The sequence below is a fragment of the Spermophilus citellus genome, assembly GCF_964194105.1.
Source record: "Spermophilus citellus genome assembly, chromosome: 1".
NCBI lineage: Eukaryota > Metazoa > Chordata > Mammalia > Rodentia > Sciuridae > Spermophilus > Spermophilus citellus.
In genome coordinates, this window is record NC_138182.1 from 208,277,142 (window position 1) to 208,295,523 (window position 18,382).

The window sequence follows — 18,382 nt, forward strand, 5'->3', positions numbered from 1 at the left end:
CTAATACTGTATTTAATATTTATACTCAGTGGAATAGGCACTTTTCCTGGTTAAAAAATAAATTAATTTAAAATGGAGAGAGGAAGACAAGAATGCATACCCACCCCAAAGTGAAGCACTTATCTGCTTAGATCCTCTGGAAACAATAAGCTTCTTGTTTTGCTTTACTTTACTTTGGTTGTTCCTGATTCAAGAATGGGCCTTTGCGAAGGGGGGATTTGTTCTGCCCCTCCACAGAGACAAGGAAGGCTGGGGGGCTGTCCTTTCCTTGAGGTGTGAGGCTTTAACAGTATCAGTCCATCCTTGTGGCTCATGAGTGCAGTACTTGAAACTGTGTAAGTACTTGCTGTCCATGCAAAATGGGAGAAAAGTTGTGACTCAAGCAGGAACAGAAGGCAGTGATTCAAAATAAGACATGTTACTGAAAGAGTTCTAAATTTCTCTTCTCATTTAAAATGACTAAATCTTTTTTTTAAACCTTAATATGTTGCTTTCCCTGAGTATATTTTAATTTTTTCCTTTCTGAAAATTACTCCCCCTAAACATGTTTTTTATATCAATTTCATGAATTATAGATCATCATAGCCTTTTCTATACTGTTCAATTTGATGGCTACATGTAGCTGTTTACATTTCAATTGGTAAAAGTGAGGATGAGGTAATATTTACATTTCCATTGTTCATTCTTTTTTTAACTAAAAATGCAAGTTTAATATCATCATTCACAAAGGTAATGAAAGGATTTATAAAAAGTATTGTTTCATGGAGATTATGGGTTATAGGGAGCAATATTGGGACATAAGTTTAAAGGCAGCTGAATGACTATGATCTTCTCAATTCTTTCTCTTTTTTTCATTTTTTTTATTAGTTGCACATGACAATACAATGATCTTGACATATCATACATTTAAATCAATTTGGTATAATTTCTCATTTTTCTAAGTGTACAGGTTGCAGAATCACATTGGTTATACAGACATGTATATACATACAGCAATACTAGTGTCTATTTTATTCTGCTGCCCTTCCTATCCCCTCCCCCTCCCCTCCCTTCCCATCACTTCTCTCTACCTCCATTGTTCATTCTTACTGATTGCATTTTACCAGCTCAAAAACCACATTTGACTATCCTAGGGACAGCATAGATATAGTACATTTCTACCACTGCAGAAAGTTTTGTGGGACAGCCCTGTGATATGTGTAGTATCACCAAGTACAAGGGTCCTATCTGAGAAGTGAGTTTGGGTGCTTATTTTTCATAGTGGGATCATGTAAGCCAACCCCTTCACTTAATAGGTGAGCTACCCAAGGCACACAGCTGGTTAGTTAGTGACTGGACAAAAGGGAAACCAAGTCCCAACTCCTAGAGCAGTATTCTTTAGACAACACAGGCCACACTAGACTCATTGTGGTGCCATCATCTGTGATGATTGTTTTATTAAAATAGGACATTTTGACATGAGATTGAACTCTGTGTCCCCTTAGGATTCTGATTAAGGAATTTAATCCCTTCTTCAAAACTGGTCTTATCATAAAAAGGAATATGGTCTCGCTCTTAGATCATAAATAACTCTTCATGTTTACTTCTACTTATTTGGAGAAAGATTTAAGGTCAATTATAAAACTATCCATCATGCATCAAAAGAATAGAAACAGTTGTGAGAAAATTGGGGCAAATATATTAGTATTCATTCAGTGATTCAAGGAGCATTGTAAAATGATGTGGTATGGAAATAAATTGAAATCCCATTGTGAAAATAAGTAAGCACCCAAACTCACTTCTCAGACTGGAAGCAAATTTATCCATAATATGGCTCCTTTCTTTCTATTTAATATTTCCCTCATGCATCTTGTCTCTCCTATAATAGTGCAAGCTCTTCATGTGTCCTTTTTCTAGTTTCTTAGTGTCAGCTGGGTTCAAAATGAATGCCCAGCAAATTGATCTTCAACCAATATGGATTAACTAGTCTCTTTCCTGATCTATTTTTTTAAACCTTCCAAACCTCACTTCTCTCATTTACAAAATGGATGAGACTTCATAGTCTAAATTACCTTTCAAAACCTCCTTAAATCTTTCTATTCACAAGCTTAGTGAAAATATATAATTTGGAGCACTGGGCATACAGTAATATCTACTCAGGTACAGGAAGCAGTGAGCTAAGCCAAAGAATGATGAACAGAACATTTATATACATATGTCCAAGTGTCTAATTTCCAAGGTAGCTCAGTTAAGAAAGGACCAATAAAGAATTTTATCTAGAGGACCCTCTGACTTACAGGGATTGACACCTGTTTTCACGTAAAAATCTGTTCCTTGACCTTGAATGGTGTAAGCAGTAACTTAATTATGATTGGCAATAGGTTCAGCTTACTCTGTGAATTACTTAGCAGATAACAGGGAGAGATGTTAAAACACAAACTTCCTGCCATCAGACCTTCAGTATACTGTAGTTGTTTCCTCTCTATCTTCCCCCTCCATCCTGCTTTCCCTGAGGGTTATACCTCCTTGTCCTCTTTCACTGGTTTTTCAGCTCAAGTCTGTCTTACTAAAAGAGAAAATAAAAAGCCAAAACAACCTCCCTTACATTTACTTCTTGACACAAAGTCTGGCTTCAGCCCCCACCAGTCCACTAAAACATCCCCTCAAGAGGGCTGTGACCTCCTTGGCCCTAAACCCAGTGGATACTTACAGGTTCCTTATCATTCTGACTTATGGCTAGCATTTCATTTCATATGGCCACTCTCCTGTTTGAAGTACTCCATTACAGTGGCTTCCATGATATAGTACTTTTCTGTTTTCCTCTTCAGCTATGTTTTTTTCAGTCTCATGAGGTCTCTCCCGGCTCTTGCTTAAATAATAATATTCTTCACAGCTGGGTCTCTTCTGATACCCCTTCTGGCCTTCCTTCTGTCGCTGTCTTCAACACTGAATTCATTTCTCTTCCAATGGTATCCCTAACCCACCCTTCTTTTGAGTTCAGTGTCTCAGTAAAGAGCAGCTCTATATACCAAGTAATCTGACATGATCTTTAATGTCTTCCTCTCTCTAATCACTGACAAATCCTGTCAATCCTATATTCTCACTATCTCTGGATTCTTGATACCCTTCTGTGTTTTTCCCTGCCCTACTCTGGTTCAGGCCATCACCTCCTGCCTGTAGTTCTTTAGTAGCCTTAAATGGTCTCAGCTTTCATTCTTGCATCCTTCTTGCTCCCCATCAATTCTCCATCCAGATTGATCTTCCTATAATACAAATGAGGTATTTTCTCTGTTTTCAACCTGGTGTTTTTGAAATAAGTCCAATATCCATAAATCCCCCAAAGCCCTACGTGATCTATTTTTCATTCTCTCTCCTTTCTAGCTCTCTGTGGCCAAACTGAAAGCCTTCTTATTTGCCTTGGGCTGACGCAGGTTGTTTTATTCTCCTAGAACACTTTTGTCCTTCACCCCCCCTTATCCAGTCATCTTTCTAATCAGCTCAGACATCAAGTGAAATGTCTCTCCAGAGGGTCCCCTGCTTCCTGGAATTTTTCACACTGTGTTGCAATTTCTAGTTTACTTATTCTTGTCACCCATTAGAGAGCTCCTTGAATGAAGGACCATGTTTGTCAAGTCCTTGTCACAGACTCCGCCTCTCATGTTGCCTGGCATACAGTTCCTGCCCAATAAATATTTATGAGATGAAAGAACTATTTTTTTAAAAAAGCATTTGTAAATACAGTTATTAGCAATTTACAAAATTTTAATCAATACTTCTTAGTATCATATAACAAAGTTATTTTCAATTCAGTTTGGAAATAAAGGATCAGAGCTAGAGTGTTATTTTCATTACTTTTATATTCTAATTTATAATATTTTCTTTTAAAACCCCAGTTATAACTATTATCATGATTCCCCTAATATTAGCATATTATTTTGAAACAAAGCTGTCTTGGCCAATGTTAATATTTGTGTTGTTCCAATAAGAATTTTTATAATATTTCTGCAAAAAATAATTTTCCCTGTATTTTCTTTAATATTTATTATATAGAGATTTAACAAGGTAGTAAATGTAAATTCTGCAAATTTGGGGGAAGTTTAGTCTTATAATGCAAAAGTAAGCTCTGATATTAGCCTTAAAATTAATACCTTATTAAAAATAAAAAGAATTATGGTTTGTTTTATCCAGTCATCTGTAAAGTATTCACATTATAGTTCCACTAAAATTAAATTTTTAAACATTTCTCATGTTGGTGATAGGTAATTTTTGAAATAGTTGATTATTAAATGAAAGTAGAACTGTAGTGTTCTTTAAGACTCTGGTCTTCAGTCCAAATAGTTTTTGTTTTAAAAAATTCATGGATTTGGTCTCTGAGAGCTCATTTTACCCTTTCTGTATAGAACATGGAAAAAAATGTGATATGAAATGAAGAAGAGGAACTTAAATATTTTAAATAATTTTTACATTTAAAATTAATATTAGTTGTTTTAGAATTGCAAATTTATTTGGGCTGCTGTTGTTGGGATAATAAAAATCTTGCTTACCTTTATTGTACAAAATAAGGGTCATCTCTGACAAAGCCACTGTCTTACTTGACAGCTCTGGAGCCTCCCAGCTCAATTGCCTGGGATTTATACAAGATAAAATTACAGTGTGTGCAACAAATGACTCATATCAGATGACAAGAGAAAGAATGACCCAGGCAGAGGAGGAATCCCGCAACCGAAGCACAAAAGTTATCAAACCCGGTGGACCATATGTAGGTTTGTACAGATATCTTTCTTCTTCTTGCTGATTGATTGGAGTAATTCAAGATCGCTGTAGGTAAATGTGGGTAATATTAATTTAATGAAAACACAAACTAGTTTTCAGAACATTTTGTATAACGTGGTCAAAGAAAGGTCATCTGTTTTCTTCAGTTAGTTGAATAACATAGTTTAAAGTTTTATGACTTTACTGAATCTGGAATCCTCTGTTGCCTATTTATTATTATTTTACAGTACTGGGTTCTGATCAGTGGTACCGTTGTGTTTTCTTTGTCATTGGATGATGTAATTTCTATGATGGACAGTATAGTTCTTGTTTTGCACTTTTGTAGGGATTTTTTTTTTAACAGTAAAAGCTATTTTGAACTTCTGAGTTGCTGACCTCGCTGTTGCAGATTTTTCTTGTATTTTCAGAGGATCTTTAAACAATGAGGAATTTTTATTACGAGACTATAAAATGTGCTTATGGCAAAGCATTATAGCAAAGAATTAGGGGGATGAATCTTTGGTACCACAATTATGATCCTCATACTCATCTATCCATTAATTAAGAGCCTGGATCATGCCCATCGCCTTTATCATTAGCTCACTCAAATATGCATCAGATCGAAAGGAAGTAAGACCAGACCAGCAAGATGAGTCTTCTTTATGAGCAGTGCCTTGAACAACTTTTAGGAGTCATTCACAGTGACTATTAACAGTAGTAGAATGATCAAGAGTGAAGATGAGCTTTTTGAGTCCTTGGTGGGTTTCATATTGCAAGTCACCATAGTAAATGATAAAAGTATATTAACTTAGAAATTTACATTCTAACAAAAATAGTCTCTTGAAGAGTCAATTCCTTAATCAACATCTTTCCAGGTTTGATATAGTTCTACTTCTGTATTTTTCTATAGCTGATCCAGCTATAATACATTCAACTTCTAAAGGCTCCACTAGTGATTCTAATAAGTATTTCTTTGGAATAAGGCCAATGCTCCTGGGACTTGGTGCTTAGCTTAGATACATTTAGTTTGGTTTAACAACAATTCATGGCTTCCCCAGGTATCTATACCCATGGGGCTGGGTTCCCTGCCTAGTAAGTTACCAACAATGAGACTTTATACCTTCCCTTTCCTACTGAGTGAGGTAACAACTTCCAGCCTCCTTTCATTCTCCTTTCTTCTCATAAGTGACTTAATTAGCTTTCTGTGCTAGTAGGCTAAATCTCAAGCTATTTTTAAGATGCACAAGATCTCTCATTACATTTAAGTACTAACTATGAATTATCTGCCTGCTTGAAAGTGTTGTTTGATTCTGTCCCATACCAACATTTTATAAACAGTGAGGCAAATTGATGTGTATGACAAAAGAATAGTAGACTCAAATCATGAAAATGATTTTTCCCCTCCCAATATAAATAGCTGAAAACTCTCACCTTGATTTATTCCAAAACTTGAAAATCATCAATGATTACATAGGTTGGTCAGGTGTTTACTTATAACTTATACAACAAAATTTTCAACACCCAAAATCCCAAAGACCATACACTTCCTAATGGAATTAGGAATTTTAGAACTCACAGGATTTCTTATAAGCATTGCAAATAATTTATATACATTTGGGGTAACTATACGAAATTTGAGCTTACTAAAATTTATGTCTGAAGCATTCTATCTCCCCATTCTAAGAAGGGCTATCCTCCCCTCTGAGCCCTGCAGTGATCTTTGCCAGCCCAAATGTCCTATTCAGCCTCATCCTGTTTGCTTTGTCCTCAGTGCCCTGGCACTGACTGTCATAGCACAGTGTTCTTCCTTGACCTTAATATTGTCATTAACCTTTGCATCCTTTTATTCTCTAGATCACATGATCCCAGATCCTTTTAACTTTTCTTAATATGGCCCATATCCCCACCCTTTAATTACTTTTAGTGTTCCCCTCTGGCCTGCCTCCAATTCTTCACCTCAGAGTTCAAAACTGGACATACTTCTCTTAATAAAAGTCTAATCAATTTTGAAGACTCTAGTATCCTAATTGGATTGTCTGTTGTTTGTTTTTGTTTTTTTTACTGTACTTAGTTTTGTCAAGTTTTGATCTTTTGCATTTAACTGTATCCTTTGCCACTTCTTTTCCACATGTTTCTTTCCAACTAAGTAGCTTGGTTTGTATCTTCCTGCTTTTTTCTGAATCTCAGAAGTATCCAATTAATTTTGTTCTTCACTTACTGAGTGCTTTCCCTCACCCTCCTTCATTTCAATGGGTTAACACATATTTGAATGAATAGAGAAATCATTTAGCACAAGGTATCAGCTAGCGCTTTACCTGTGGTTATTCATCTGAGTCTCATGATCACTCTAGGAAGTAGGTTATGATTATCTCTTCATTTTACAAATCTAGTTGTTGAGCTCAGCAAATAGCAAATGATATAGGCATGGCCTCGTGAACGTGTTCTCTTCCTAAAACAGCAGGACATGCCCCTTTAGTTCATAATTGACTATACCATGTAAAATGACACCAAAAGCTCACCTATGCTGCCTCAGTACCTGCAGAACCAGGTTTCCTTCAGCAGTGTCAGCCTGGGTGGAGGCAAATGAGAACAATGCTGTCCTGCTGTGGTACAGTGGTGGCATGATGCCACACCAGGCCTCTCACAGCTGAACTAGGGCACAAACCCAGCTTACCGGATAGAGACTGTGCTCTTAGAGGTCCAAGGTCACCTGGCCTAATCACCAGGAATATGAGCTCCTGCAGCCCTTTTGTGAGCTGAACAAAGCAATACCTATTTGCCTAAGAGGAGCAGAGCAATTTTAATCTAGAAAACAATACTTTTATTTCTTGAGTAACATTTTCAGTTCTAGTCATGACATTTATGTCAGGGTGAACATTACTGTATTTGTCTAAGAAAAAAATCACTAATCACCCTGACTTCTGTTTTACCAGTATCTTAAGTCTACTTATAACTTACAACCTAAATTCTGGACTTTTATGAATGGCAAATCTTTTTATGTACTAATATTTATTTGGGAATTTAAAATAACAATCAATATTATTTCTAAGATTCTATTTGAAACTTTCCCTCACCCTCCTTAATTTCAATGAGTTAACACATATTTGAATGACTAGAGAAATCATTTAGCATTGTAATTTTCTCAATTATTAAAGAGGTATTTGAACCAGATAATATCTAAAGTCTTTTATAGTTTTAACATTTTGTGCCTATTGAGCATTTATTTATTTATTAAATAAACCTTTTGAAAAAGTGATCACAAATGCCAAATGATGGGTATAGATTCCATTGCAGTGGATTATGATTTTAATCATAACCCAGACCGTGTCATCAGCACAACCCTGCTGATGTTTTTCAAGCCTCAGGTCTGTGTTGCCAGGGTTTTTGGTCAGGTTCCTTGGACCAGAAAAGCAACTTCAGAAGATGGCTACAGTCCCTCCTCTCTTTCTGATGGACTGCTTTAACCTCTCTCTTTCAGATTGTTTACTCAGAGCCAATAGATTGAGGGAGAAACACTTTTACCATTGCATAAGAAAGGGAAGAGTTAGAAGTGGACTCCTTGTTATGAAACAACGAGTCAGATATAGTCCCAGATTGCCCAGCCCTGTTGGTACCACTGCTGCTGTTTATAAAGGAGCCCAGGGAATTGATTAGCAGTTGAGTCTGGAAAGAGAATTAGATTTTTCCCATAGGCTTTATTAGAAGGGCTTTTCTGAGGCAAATATTAAAAATAAAAATAAAGCCATTCTGCCCACTTTAAACCTGACATTTTATTGCTTTTCTCTCTCTCTCTTTTTTTTTTTTTTAGCTTCTCAATTCTCTAAATATTTCTATCACCAATGTTTTCCTCATCTGTAACCTATCTTTTCTTAAACCCAAGTTCTTCCTCCTGGTTGAATAGCACAGGAGAAATGAGGAGGCAGCAAGCAAGTGATCAGTGCAATTTAGTGACCCAGTGTATCTGGGTTGTTCTTTCAAGCATTTGAAAAAAAAAAAAAAATGGGTTACGGCTTGACTCTCTAAAAGGAAAAGGAGATAAAAAGTGAAGTGCATGTATTGGGGGTAAGGGATCCAGAGGGAGATGACAGCCTGTCACTAGGCCCAGCTCTGTTTTTTCCCTGACCAGACTCTCATTTCCCATTAAACATCATACCTATTCCCCTCTTAGGGGAGTGTTAGCCTCCCTTATTTAATTTCTGCCTGATTCTGGGAAGGTGGGGTTAAACCCCAGACCTTGGAGCCCCTCTGAGGCCAAGAAGCAGAGACAAAGAGAGGTTCAGAGGAGGTGGGGAAGCTGGAGCACAGGAGCAGTGCTCTCACTTTGTTTTTATTTTTATTTGCCTTGCTGGCTTGAATTCATTCCAAATGATCCATCAGTCAGCATGGTTTGGAAAGGAGTGAAACAGGTTTCTTTCTTTTGCAAGACTTGGCAAGTGTGGAATTTATAGCATTTCCTATATTTTTATGATCCCGATCCTATTTTTTTCTCACAAATTCCTGTTAAATTTTCAAAGAATGGTAATGTTAACACTATTACAACTGAGAAATGTCAGGTTGGAAAGTTTGAGTTTAAAATTTCATTTTAGAAATTTCAGTGTGTCTACAGACTATCAATACTGGAGAATAGTAATAATTCCCATATGGCAATATGGGAAAATATAGCTCTGTTGATTCCTACTCCTCTGTTTATTTGCTGTCTTGTTCTCATTCACTCTGTTATCAAACACTGATTCATAATCTGCTGGTAGAGAAAACAACTATAGTCCTGCCCTCGTGGAGTTAACAATCTAATATGGACCAACAGCAAAACAAAGAAGTACAATGAGAAAATTTGGGTGTCAATCATAGAACATCCCATATGCTAAGTGAGCACTTCACCATTTGAGCATATCTCACTGAAAGCCTCAGATACCTCATCTGCGAAATGGGGGCAATGTTCACCTTTTCAGATTACTGAAAGATCTAATGATGTAATGTTTATGAAGCTGTTAGCATACTGTCCTCACATAACTGATGCCTGGTAAATATTAGGTCCCTTTGCATCTGACATTGATCCAACTGTCTCTAAATTACAAAAAAAAAAAAAAAAAAAAAAAGAAAAGAAAAGAAAGGAATCAGATCTATCTCCAAAACTCCAAGTAGTTTAATAGTTTTTCATATTATTAGACACAGTCTCCTTAATGGTGAGTTCCTTTGTTGTGCAGTACTTTGATCTGATATTTGCAACCAGTTATGTCTGAATAGTAAAGAAACATCCTAGCTGATAGAGGTTTCCAGAGAATATTTCTCCTTTTCCTCTTTCTTGAGATAGGATGGTGTCAAGAAACTGCCAAGCATGGGGAGCCCAACATGGACAGAGTTACTATTCATTAGAACTGATTCACCCTAGGCCACAGCTCATGAAAATTGCTGTAATTATTCATTGTTTCTAGTTGTTAGTCCTGTTCCTAATGTAATTGCCCCACATTGTACATTATTACTAGTTCTTCCCCCACTTTTAACCAGAGGGCTTGGAGTTGGGCTTAATGTGATCTAAAGGATCTGAAAGATTCTAACTCAGAAATCATAAAAGGAGGGTCTTATACATTTCATGCTACTTTCTGTCCCTTCAACAAGGAATGATTACCAGGGTCTTCGGTAACCAGTCATCTCTGGGTAGCTTCGCACATACACGTTGTATCGTGTCAGCCCACACATTTTCTACATAGTAGCCATTTGTCAAGTGTCAGTGTTCAGTCCAAACAGAAAATGGGTTACCCACATGAATGGCCCTGGTCCATTAGGCAATGGCGTGAAGGCCTCCTTTGTACCATTTTCCATTCCTCCAACCATCATCCATCCATTCCTTTAGTCCCAGTTCACAGAGGGCAGATCTGTTTGTCTGCCTCTCTGAGATTTTTTAGTTTGTGGGTTGGTTGATTTTATTTATTGGTTGGTGTTTTCTTTTTGTTGTTTGTTTTTTGTTGTTGTTTTGATTTTTTACTTCTAAAATTTGTTATGACTTTTTGAAAAAGAATATCATTACTAGATCCTTGGTGGATGTTGACTCCCCTCTCAAGGCTTCTGAATCTGTGAAATTATTAGTCACCCAGGTTAGCCAAGAATGTGCTCTTAGTGAGATTGGACAGGTTTTTCTCCTATTACCGTGTTCACTGTATTCCTTTCTGCTGTTCAGAAATGTCATATAATATGCAGATTTAAGTTCTATAAATTGGACAGGTAAGCATGGGAATTATTTTCATTTAATATGAAAAACCTACAATCTAACAATTTCTAGCCTGTTACATTTGTGTATATAATTATTATCCATGGGTAGCCTAGTAGCCAAATAACTATAATACGTATTTATTTCAAGAAATGATTTCATCAAAAGAAGTCCTAATTTTAGGTCATTTATTTAGAATACTTTTTGTTTGCAGGTCTCTATAAAGTAAAAAGTGAAATAAAGTGATCTTTATTTCTTCCAGAAATGAAAAAGTACCTAAATCTGAGTTGTGGAACCCAAAATGCTCATTATATTATAACCCTCAAACATGTAACATTGTCATTTCCACTGGGCTTTAGGGAAAAGAGTGCAAATTCGGAAAGCACCTCAAGCCATCTCAGATGCAGTGCCAGAGAGGAAAAGGTCAACCCCCATGAACCCTGCAAATACAATTCGAAAGACTCATGGCAGCAGCAGTGTTTCTCAGCGGCCATATAGAGACAGGGTGATTCACTTACTGGCACTAAAGACCTACAAGAAACCTGAGCTCCTGGCTAGACTACAGAAAGATGGAGTGAATCAAAAGGACAAGAACTCCCTGGGAGCAATTCTGCAACAGGTGAGGGCATCTAGGGAGGGGTCCTTCTGTATAACTTCTTGTTGAGAAAGAAGTTCACTAAGAAGGTTTATTATAATTTAATCTTGTTATTATTGTAATAAAGAAATTCAGAGTAATTTGATCAATGGTGTATGAAATATATAATTGCCTAATATTAAGTTAAATCATCTTTTTTAAGCATTTAGTCAAAAACTAATTGAAATGTGGACTTATCTTCATGTGTATCAAACAAATTTTACCATAAAATTCCATTAAGAGTAGGCAAGGGGCTGGGGTTGTGGCTCAGAGGTAGAGTGCTTGCCTAGCATACATGAGGCACTGGGTTCAATCCTCAGCACTATATAAAAATAAAGATATTGTGTCTACCTATAACTAAAAAATAAATATTAAAAAAAATAGGCAACAAGTTTTCTTCTGCCTTTAGTCTCAAATCACCTAAACTTTTGCCTTAATTTTCATTTGTTTATGTATAGGTAAAGTTATACAGTGTATTTTGTGGTCTTTGGTAAAATCCAGAATATTTTTGCCACTACATAATTTAGAATGTCTCCTGCCTTGAATACTACTTGCTACCCTCACTGCCCTGCCTTTCTGCCACCAAGTGTGCCAATGTCAGTCCCATGTCTGCATTAAATTATGTGTTAATACTCTGAGCAGTATTAGCTGTGATGAGTTCAGTATATACTCTGAGCAGTATTAGCTGTGATGAGTTCCCTTGCAATCACAAGCTTAAGTATAATAATAAGCCATTCTTTTAAATTAAGTCAATAGTTTGTTAGATTGTTAATTTCCTATATTTTTCATACTGGCTTCAGATCCACCATACATGTGATCCATCTCTGTTTTTTCTAAAGCAATAACATTTACAAATTTAAGTTGTTCTTAAATTTCATCATTTAAAAAAAAACCTATAGGCTTTCATCTGTTTTTCAAAGAATAACACTTTTAAGTCTGTTTTTTATTAATACATTTCTTATATTCAAGATATAATATTACATGTTATAAAAGAAAAACCATCAACTCCAGTTCAGGATTAGCCATCCCCTTGTACACCTCTGTCTGCCTCAAGGATCTTTATTAAATCCACTGAACATCTTTTAGAAACAATTTAAATCCATATATCCCATAGAAGGTTTAAGAGCTCCAAAGAAAGGATGAAAGAAAAAATGAGGATGAGAGTGTGTGTTCAGTCTTACATTTGAGGCAGTGAGAATCAGGTTACATTTGACAAAACATTTGGTACTTGCACCTCCAGAAAGGTTATGGATTACCTTCTAGGTTAATGGATGGAGAGGGAAAAATAATGGCAGAAGGGGTTCTCATAGAGGTCAATCATAGTTGTATGGTCATATGTATATAGATAGATATATCTAAAAATGTAGATATACTTGACCTCTGAGCAATTGGGACATAGAGTTATTAGGATTGGTTGGTAGAATCTAATGTAAAGACTCATCCTTGCTGTATATTAGAATACTCCAGGGAGCTTTTTTTAAAATGCCAGTGCCAGAATTCCACCCCATAGCAACAAATCCAAGGGTCTGAAAATAGGGCCTGGGCACTGATATTGTATAAAACTCTTGAGAAATCTAATGTATGATATGGGCTGAAAACATAGATACAAGGGCTACTTACATCTGTCATTTGGGGGACATTTGCTATGTGCTAGGCAATTCACTTGTGCAATCTCATTTAATCCTCAGAAGGAAGATAGCAAAAGCATATTTAGAATTTTTACTTAAAACAATTGCCCTCTTGTTTCTTTTCCTGAACACTCCTGATAGCTAACATAAAATGACTTGTGCACCAATGAAACTGACTAAAAGTAAGCATGAAAGAGAAAAGGAAAAAAAAATAACAAAATACTTAAATCATTCAAAAATTGGTTGGTCTGTCCCAGAGAAGCCAGCTGGTAAACAAGTGGCCTAAAATGATCAGTCATGGTTTTTCTTTGTCAATAAAAATATCTGCTGATTCGTTGCTTATATAGTTGTTTTTTGTACACTGTAAACATTATTAATTCATCAAAGTAATAGCTATCTAAGGTTAACTAAGCTGCTAGCACCTAGTGAAATTTAAAAGCTTGTACCTGAATTTTAAAATGCTTGACATCCATCAGGAAATCTGGATTGTTACTAAAATGGTATATATTTATAAAGCTTTTTCTTAGAATGGTGGTTTTCCTGGAGAAAAACAAATAAATTTTAGAAATCAGAAAAGCAGCTAGATAAATCTGAATAATGTTCTTCTTAAGCTTAATATTTGGCTATTTGGCTCAAGCTTAACATTCATTTATTCTACTCATTTTAAGTATAATTGGCCTTCCTTATCTACTGGTTCCATATCTACAAATTCAACCAACTGTGTATCAAAAATATTCAAAATAAAATTACATCTGTACTGAACATACATACTTTTTCCTTGCCTTTATTTGCTAAACAATACAGCATAACAATTATTTAATAGCTTATCCATTATATTAAATATAATAAGTAACTTAGAGATTATTTACAGTATATGGGAGAATACTAAAAATCTATACCACTTTATATAAAGAACTTGAGCACCCAAGGATTTTGATATCTATGGAGGTCTCAGAATCAATTCCTGTGGATACTAAGGCATGTCTGTACCTGGAATGTGCTAGGTACTGTTCTAAATATTGGAATCCCAAAATGACTCCGACAGATGATCCCTGCCCTTCTGGAGTATATTTGGACAATTTCAGGAAGAACAGGGAGTTTGGATGCTCTGGGAAAGAGACCTGCTACTTCCAGCAGGGAGTTCAGGGAACCTTTTTGGGCAAAAGACAGGAACAAGAGTCAGTACTCCTGGAAGTCTAGAGGAAGAGAAGGTTTGGTGTGTTCAGGGTGGAACAGAGAAGAGGATACAGAGACCAAATTTCAGAGGACTTTTTATGGTCATAGGTGAGGAGCTCAGATTTCTTTTGAGTGAGGAAGGAAACCACTATAAAACTTTAAGCAAGAATATGCTGTAATCTGATTTATACTTTCAATAAGGCCACTCAGACTTCTGTGGCAAGAATGGCTTGGGCAGGGGGAGGGGTGAAAAAAGAGGATAGAGGTGGGGGTGGAGGTTCAGGCAAAAGCTGAAGAGAAAGATTACTTACATAAGCCTGCTACAGAAATCCAGATATGAAGAGTTAGTGGCTTGGTCTGGTGGGAATGGTGGAGATATTTTATCAGATTAGATATATTTTGTAATAAGACTTGCTAAGGGCCTTGGTGCTAGGAAAGAGTGAGGGAAAGAATGGAATCTGTGATTATAACTAGGCTTTTGTCCAGAATAGCTGAATAGATATTCAACCCCTGACTGAGATAGGAAGGGATGGAAAAGGAACAGGTATAAAGTGGTGTGGAGTGGTGGTCAGAAATTCTATCTTACATCGATTCTCTTTGAAAGATGTCCAGGTAATTGCACATGAATAGGTAATTATATACAAGGGTCTGGTGTTCAGAGAACATTTGAGTCTAGAGCCATGAATTAACAGCATATAAAGAGGGCACTGAAAGTCAGTGGACTAACGTCATCTTAGAAGGAGATAAAGATAATGAAGACAACAGGGCAGAAGGCAAACACTGAGCATTCCATCCTATAGAGCAGTGAGCAAAGGGGACTTAAGAAAGAAAAGGTGCTACAGGAAGAAAAAGAAGGGTAAGAATGTCCTAGTACAGAAGCCTAGAGAAGGGATTCTGTGGGGGGGGGGGGGGGGTGTTGGCATGTGTAGTGCCAAGGATAGTAGATAATCAAGGGACTATTATATTTTTTCCACTTAAGACAGTTCTGATAGTATGTATTCTATGTTAATTTATTTGCAAATTTGAATTTTCAGATAAGTGTACTGTGTTCTAGTTTATACCAATTTTAATATTAGATTACTATTCAGCTAAGCTATGAGAAAAGCATAAACTATGCTTGATAGTACTTTTAAAAGACACACTAAAAAGTCAAGTTATTTATAAAGAACATATCCAAAGTAAGTGACAGGTAGGAGTTCCTAGCCTTAAAAGTTACTTTTGGTTTGGCACCTGAAACCATGCATTTGTGTAGTTAATGGATTATAGGCCTTGACACTCTAGGAATTGTAGTTAAGGGATAGGAAAAGATTACATTTGGGGATAAACCATTTGGCTAATAACAGTTATTTGGGTTTTTCTTTAGTTTATATTTCCGTTTATCGGTTTGGGGGAATTTTAAGGACTGGGTTCTTCAGGAGACCTGGCAGAAAAAGGAGCAAGCTTGGTTATTAAAAAAAAAAAAAAAAAAAAAAAAAAAAGACATGGTTATCAGAATTGATACAATTTATAAAGGCAGTTTCTGTTGCTAGCTGAAAGGACACTTTTGTAACCCATTTGGACACTGTTTTCTTCTTAATACAAGTGATGGAGGATTTTTTTTCTTGTGGTGCTGGGAATTTAACCCAGGGCCTCACGCTTGCTAGGCCAGAATTTTACCACTGAGCTCATCCCCAGCCTTGGTCAAGGCTTTTTATTATGACTCAAAAGTAATGGAGTTAATAACAGGAAGTAAATAATGATGATATAACTGCTTTAGATTCCTAGAAAACTTTATTTAAAATTTGTTCCCCCCATTTTTTCCCCTAATGTGTGCTTACTATTTGATTGGAAATTTAACAGTTCAGTAGCCACCCAGGAAAAAAACATTCAGCTCAGCTTATAAAGTTTTAATTCCTTCTGTTTTCTTTTCTTTCTTTTTTTTAACCTTCTCAAAATGAAGTTTTGAAATAAGGATGATGAAGAAAGAATAGCATTTTTGAGATCTGGCATGTACAAAGTAGCAGTCCATTGGGGCCAATTGGTTTAATTATTTTTAATATAAATCCTGAAGATTACCTTTTTTAGCAAAACTATCTAATGATCTGTCTTTACACCACACATTAGGTAGCCAATCTGAATCCAAAAGACCTCTCCTATACTTTAAAGGATTATGTGTTTAAGGAGCTGCAGCGAGACTGGCCAGGATACAATGAAACAGACAGACGGTTATTGGAATCAGTGCTCTCTAGGTAAGCTTTTTCCTTTTACTTATTTATTTTTTAATAATACAAATAATTATTTTGGTCACTGTTATTTTAGTGTTGAGGTGGGAAAGAAAAGCAAGGTTGAACTTTCTATCATGAACATTTTAAAGTTCTCTTTAATTACCTGGAACATGTGTGTCCTTTACAGAAAACTAAATTCATCTCAGAATTCTGCTGGCCCCAGCCGTTCAGAATCTCCCATATGTTCTAGTAGAGATTCTGCATCCTCTCCTCAGGTATGTCATAAAATTATAAAACCCACAGAATTGACATGGAACTCAGGGGACAGCTAGTCAGGTCCTCTGATTTGTAACTGAGGGAAATGAGGCCCAGAGACCACACAGGTTGCCTTCATAAAGCTACCAGTTCATGGCCAAGCTCAGCCTAGAACTCAGGTCTCGGCTCTCATCCCAGAACTGTCCCCTCTGTGCAGCACTACTGGTCAGATTACTTAACACATACCTTGCTTTCCATCTTTAAAGTTTACATTTTGTTGTAACATTATCTACTTTCTAATTTGGTCACTAGAAGACTTATCTAGTTCCATTTAATTCACAGATTGTATGGAAAATTAAAGATATTTAATTTTGTCTGAAACATTTTCTAAAAAAATATTCTTGGGGAAAATGTATTTATAATAAGCAAATAATTTTTAAAATTATGGCTTTCTCATATATGTGTTATCTTAATATTCTTTTCAGTGGGTTCTAATCAAAATAACTCTATTCCAGTTTAGAATTCCCCTGAGAGATATAGCCCATCCCAGAAAAGGTTGGGCAAGCCCTGGGAAGCTCTGGAGTTCCAGCTTTCTGGTTCTCAGCTCACCAGCTAGCACTGAAACTTCCTGAGAGAATGAGTTCTCAAGGAGAGTTTCAGTGTCCAGACACATTGGACAGACAGTGGGAAGACCTCCCCACCTCCTATTGCAGACACAGGGTTCTCTTTCCCCACCCTCCAAGACCCTGCTCCTAAGAATTAGGGAGAAGCAGACAGATGTGTAGAAAAAAATAAGCTTGCCCTGGGCAAAAGGCACAGAAAATGTTAGAATCCTATTGTGAAGGAAGCAAGGGGGTGGGGGGAGCATTTCCATCCTTGCACATATATTGTGTGTGGAAGCCTCATTTTTAAAAATATTTTTTAGTCATTGATGGACCTGTATTTAATTTATTTATTTATATGTGGTGCTGAGAATTGAACCCAGGGCCTCACACATGCCAGGCAAGTGCTCTACCACTGAGCCACAACCCCAGCCCCTGAAAGCCTCACTTTAATGCCAACTACTAAAAAGCTACTTCTACTCTGATCAGATTACATACCAGGTACCAAGTAAATGGTACTGAACGGAAAACAATAAATTAGTGGGTTTTTATCTATTATTTTCTTTCAAGCTAAAATATAAGCTATAACATTACATTTAAACATAAAAATAGACTTACGTTTTATACTTTTTGAGCTTCAGTACTATTGCTACTACTAGATTGAACTAATATTAGCATGATTTTTAAAGTATTTCATAATTTTAATGGATCAGTTATGAATTTGCAGTTACCAGTTTAGAATATGATGAAGAGACATGTAAAATTTTAAAAATTAAATAGCTTTTTAGCAATGATAGAGATACTTAGAGAAATTACCCTGAAAGTGCTAGCTGTACTCACTCTAAAATAGATGAAATGATAAATGATAGCCAAAATATTCATAACTGGAGCATTTTAGAACATTAGAGATTAACTGGGCATGGGCATCTTCCCTTTTACCTGAACTT

General features: G+C 36.2%; 1 protein-coding gene across 1 annotated transcript in view; it reads left to right on the forward strand.

The window, feature by feature from the left end:
- The window catches only part of ELL2 (elongation factor for RNA polymerase II 2), a 70,440-nt gene that overhangs the window by 41,007 nt on the left and 11,051 nt on the right, over positions 1-18,382 (forward strand). The window contains exons 4-7 of the mRNA XM_081292948.1: positions 4,579-4,742; positions 11,296-11,555; positions 16,478-16,602; positions 16,766-16,853. Of these exons, the coding sequence (XP_081149074.1) occupies positions 4,579-4,742; positions 11,296-11,555; positions 16,478-16,602; positions 16,766-16,853 (637 nt within the window). The remainder of the gene's footprint in view (positions 1-4,578; positions 4,743-11,295; positions 11,556-16,477; positions 16,603-16,765; positions 16,854-18,382) is intronic.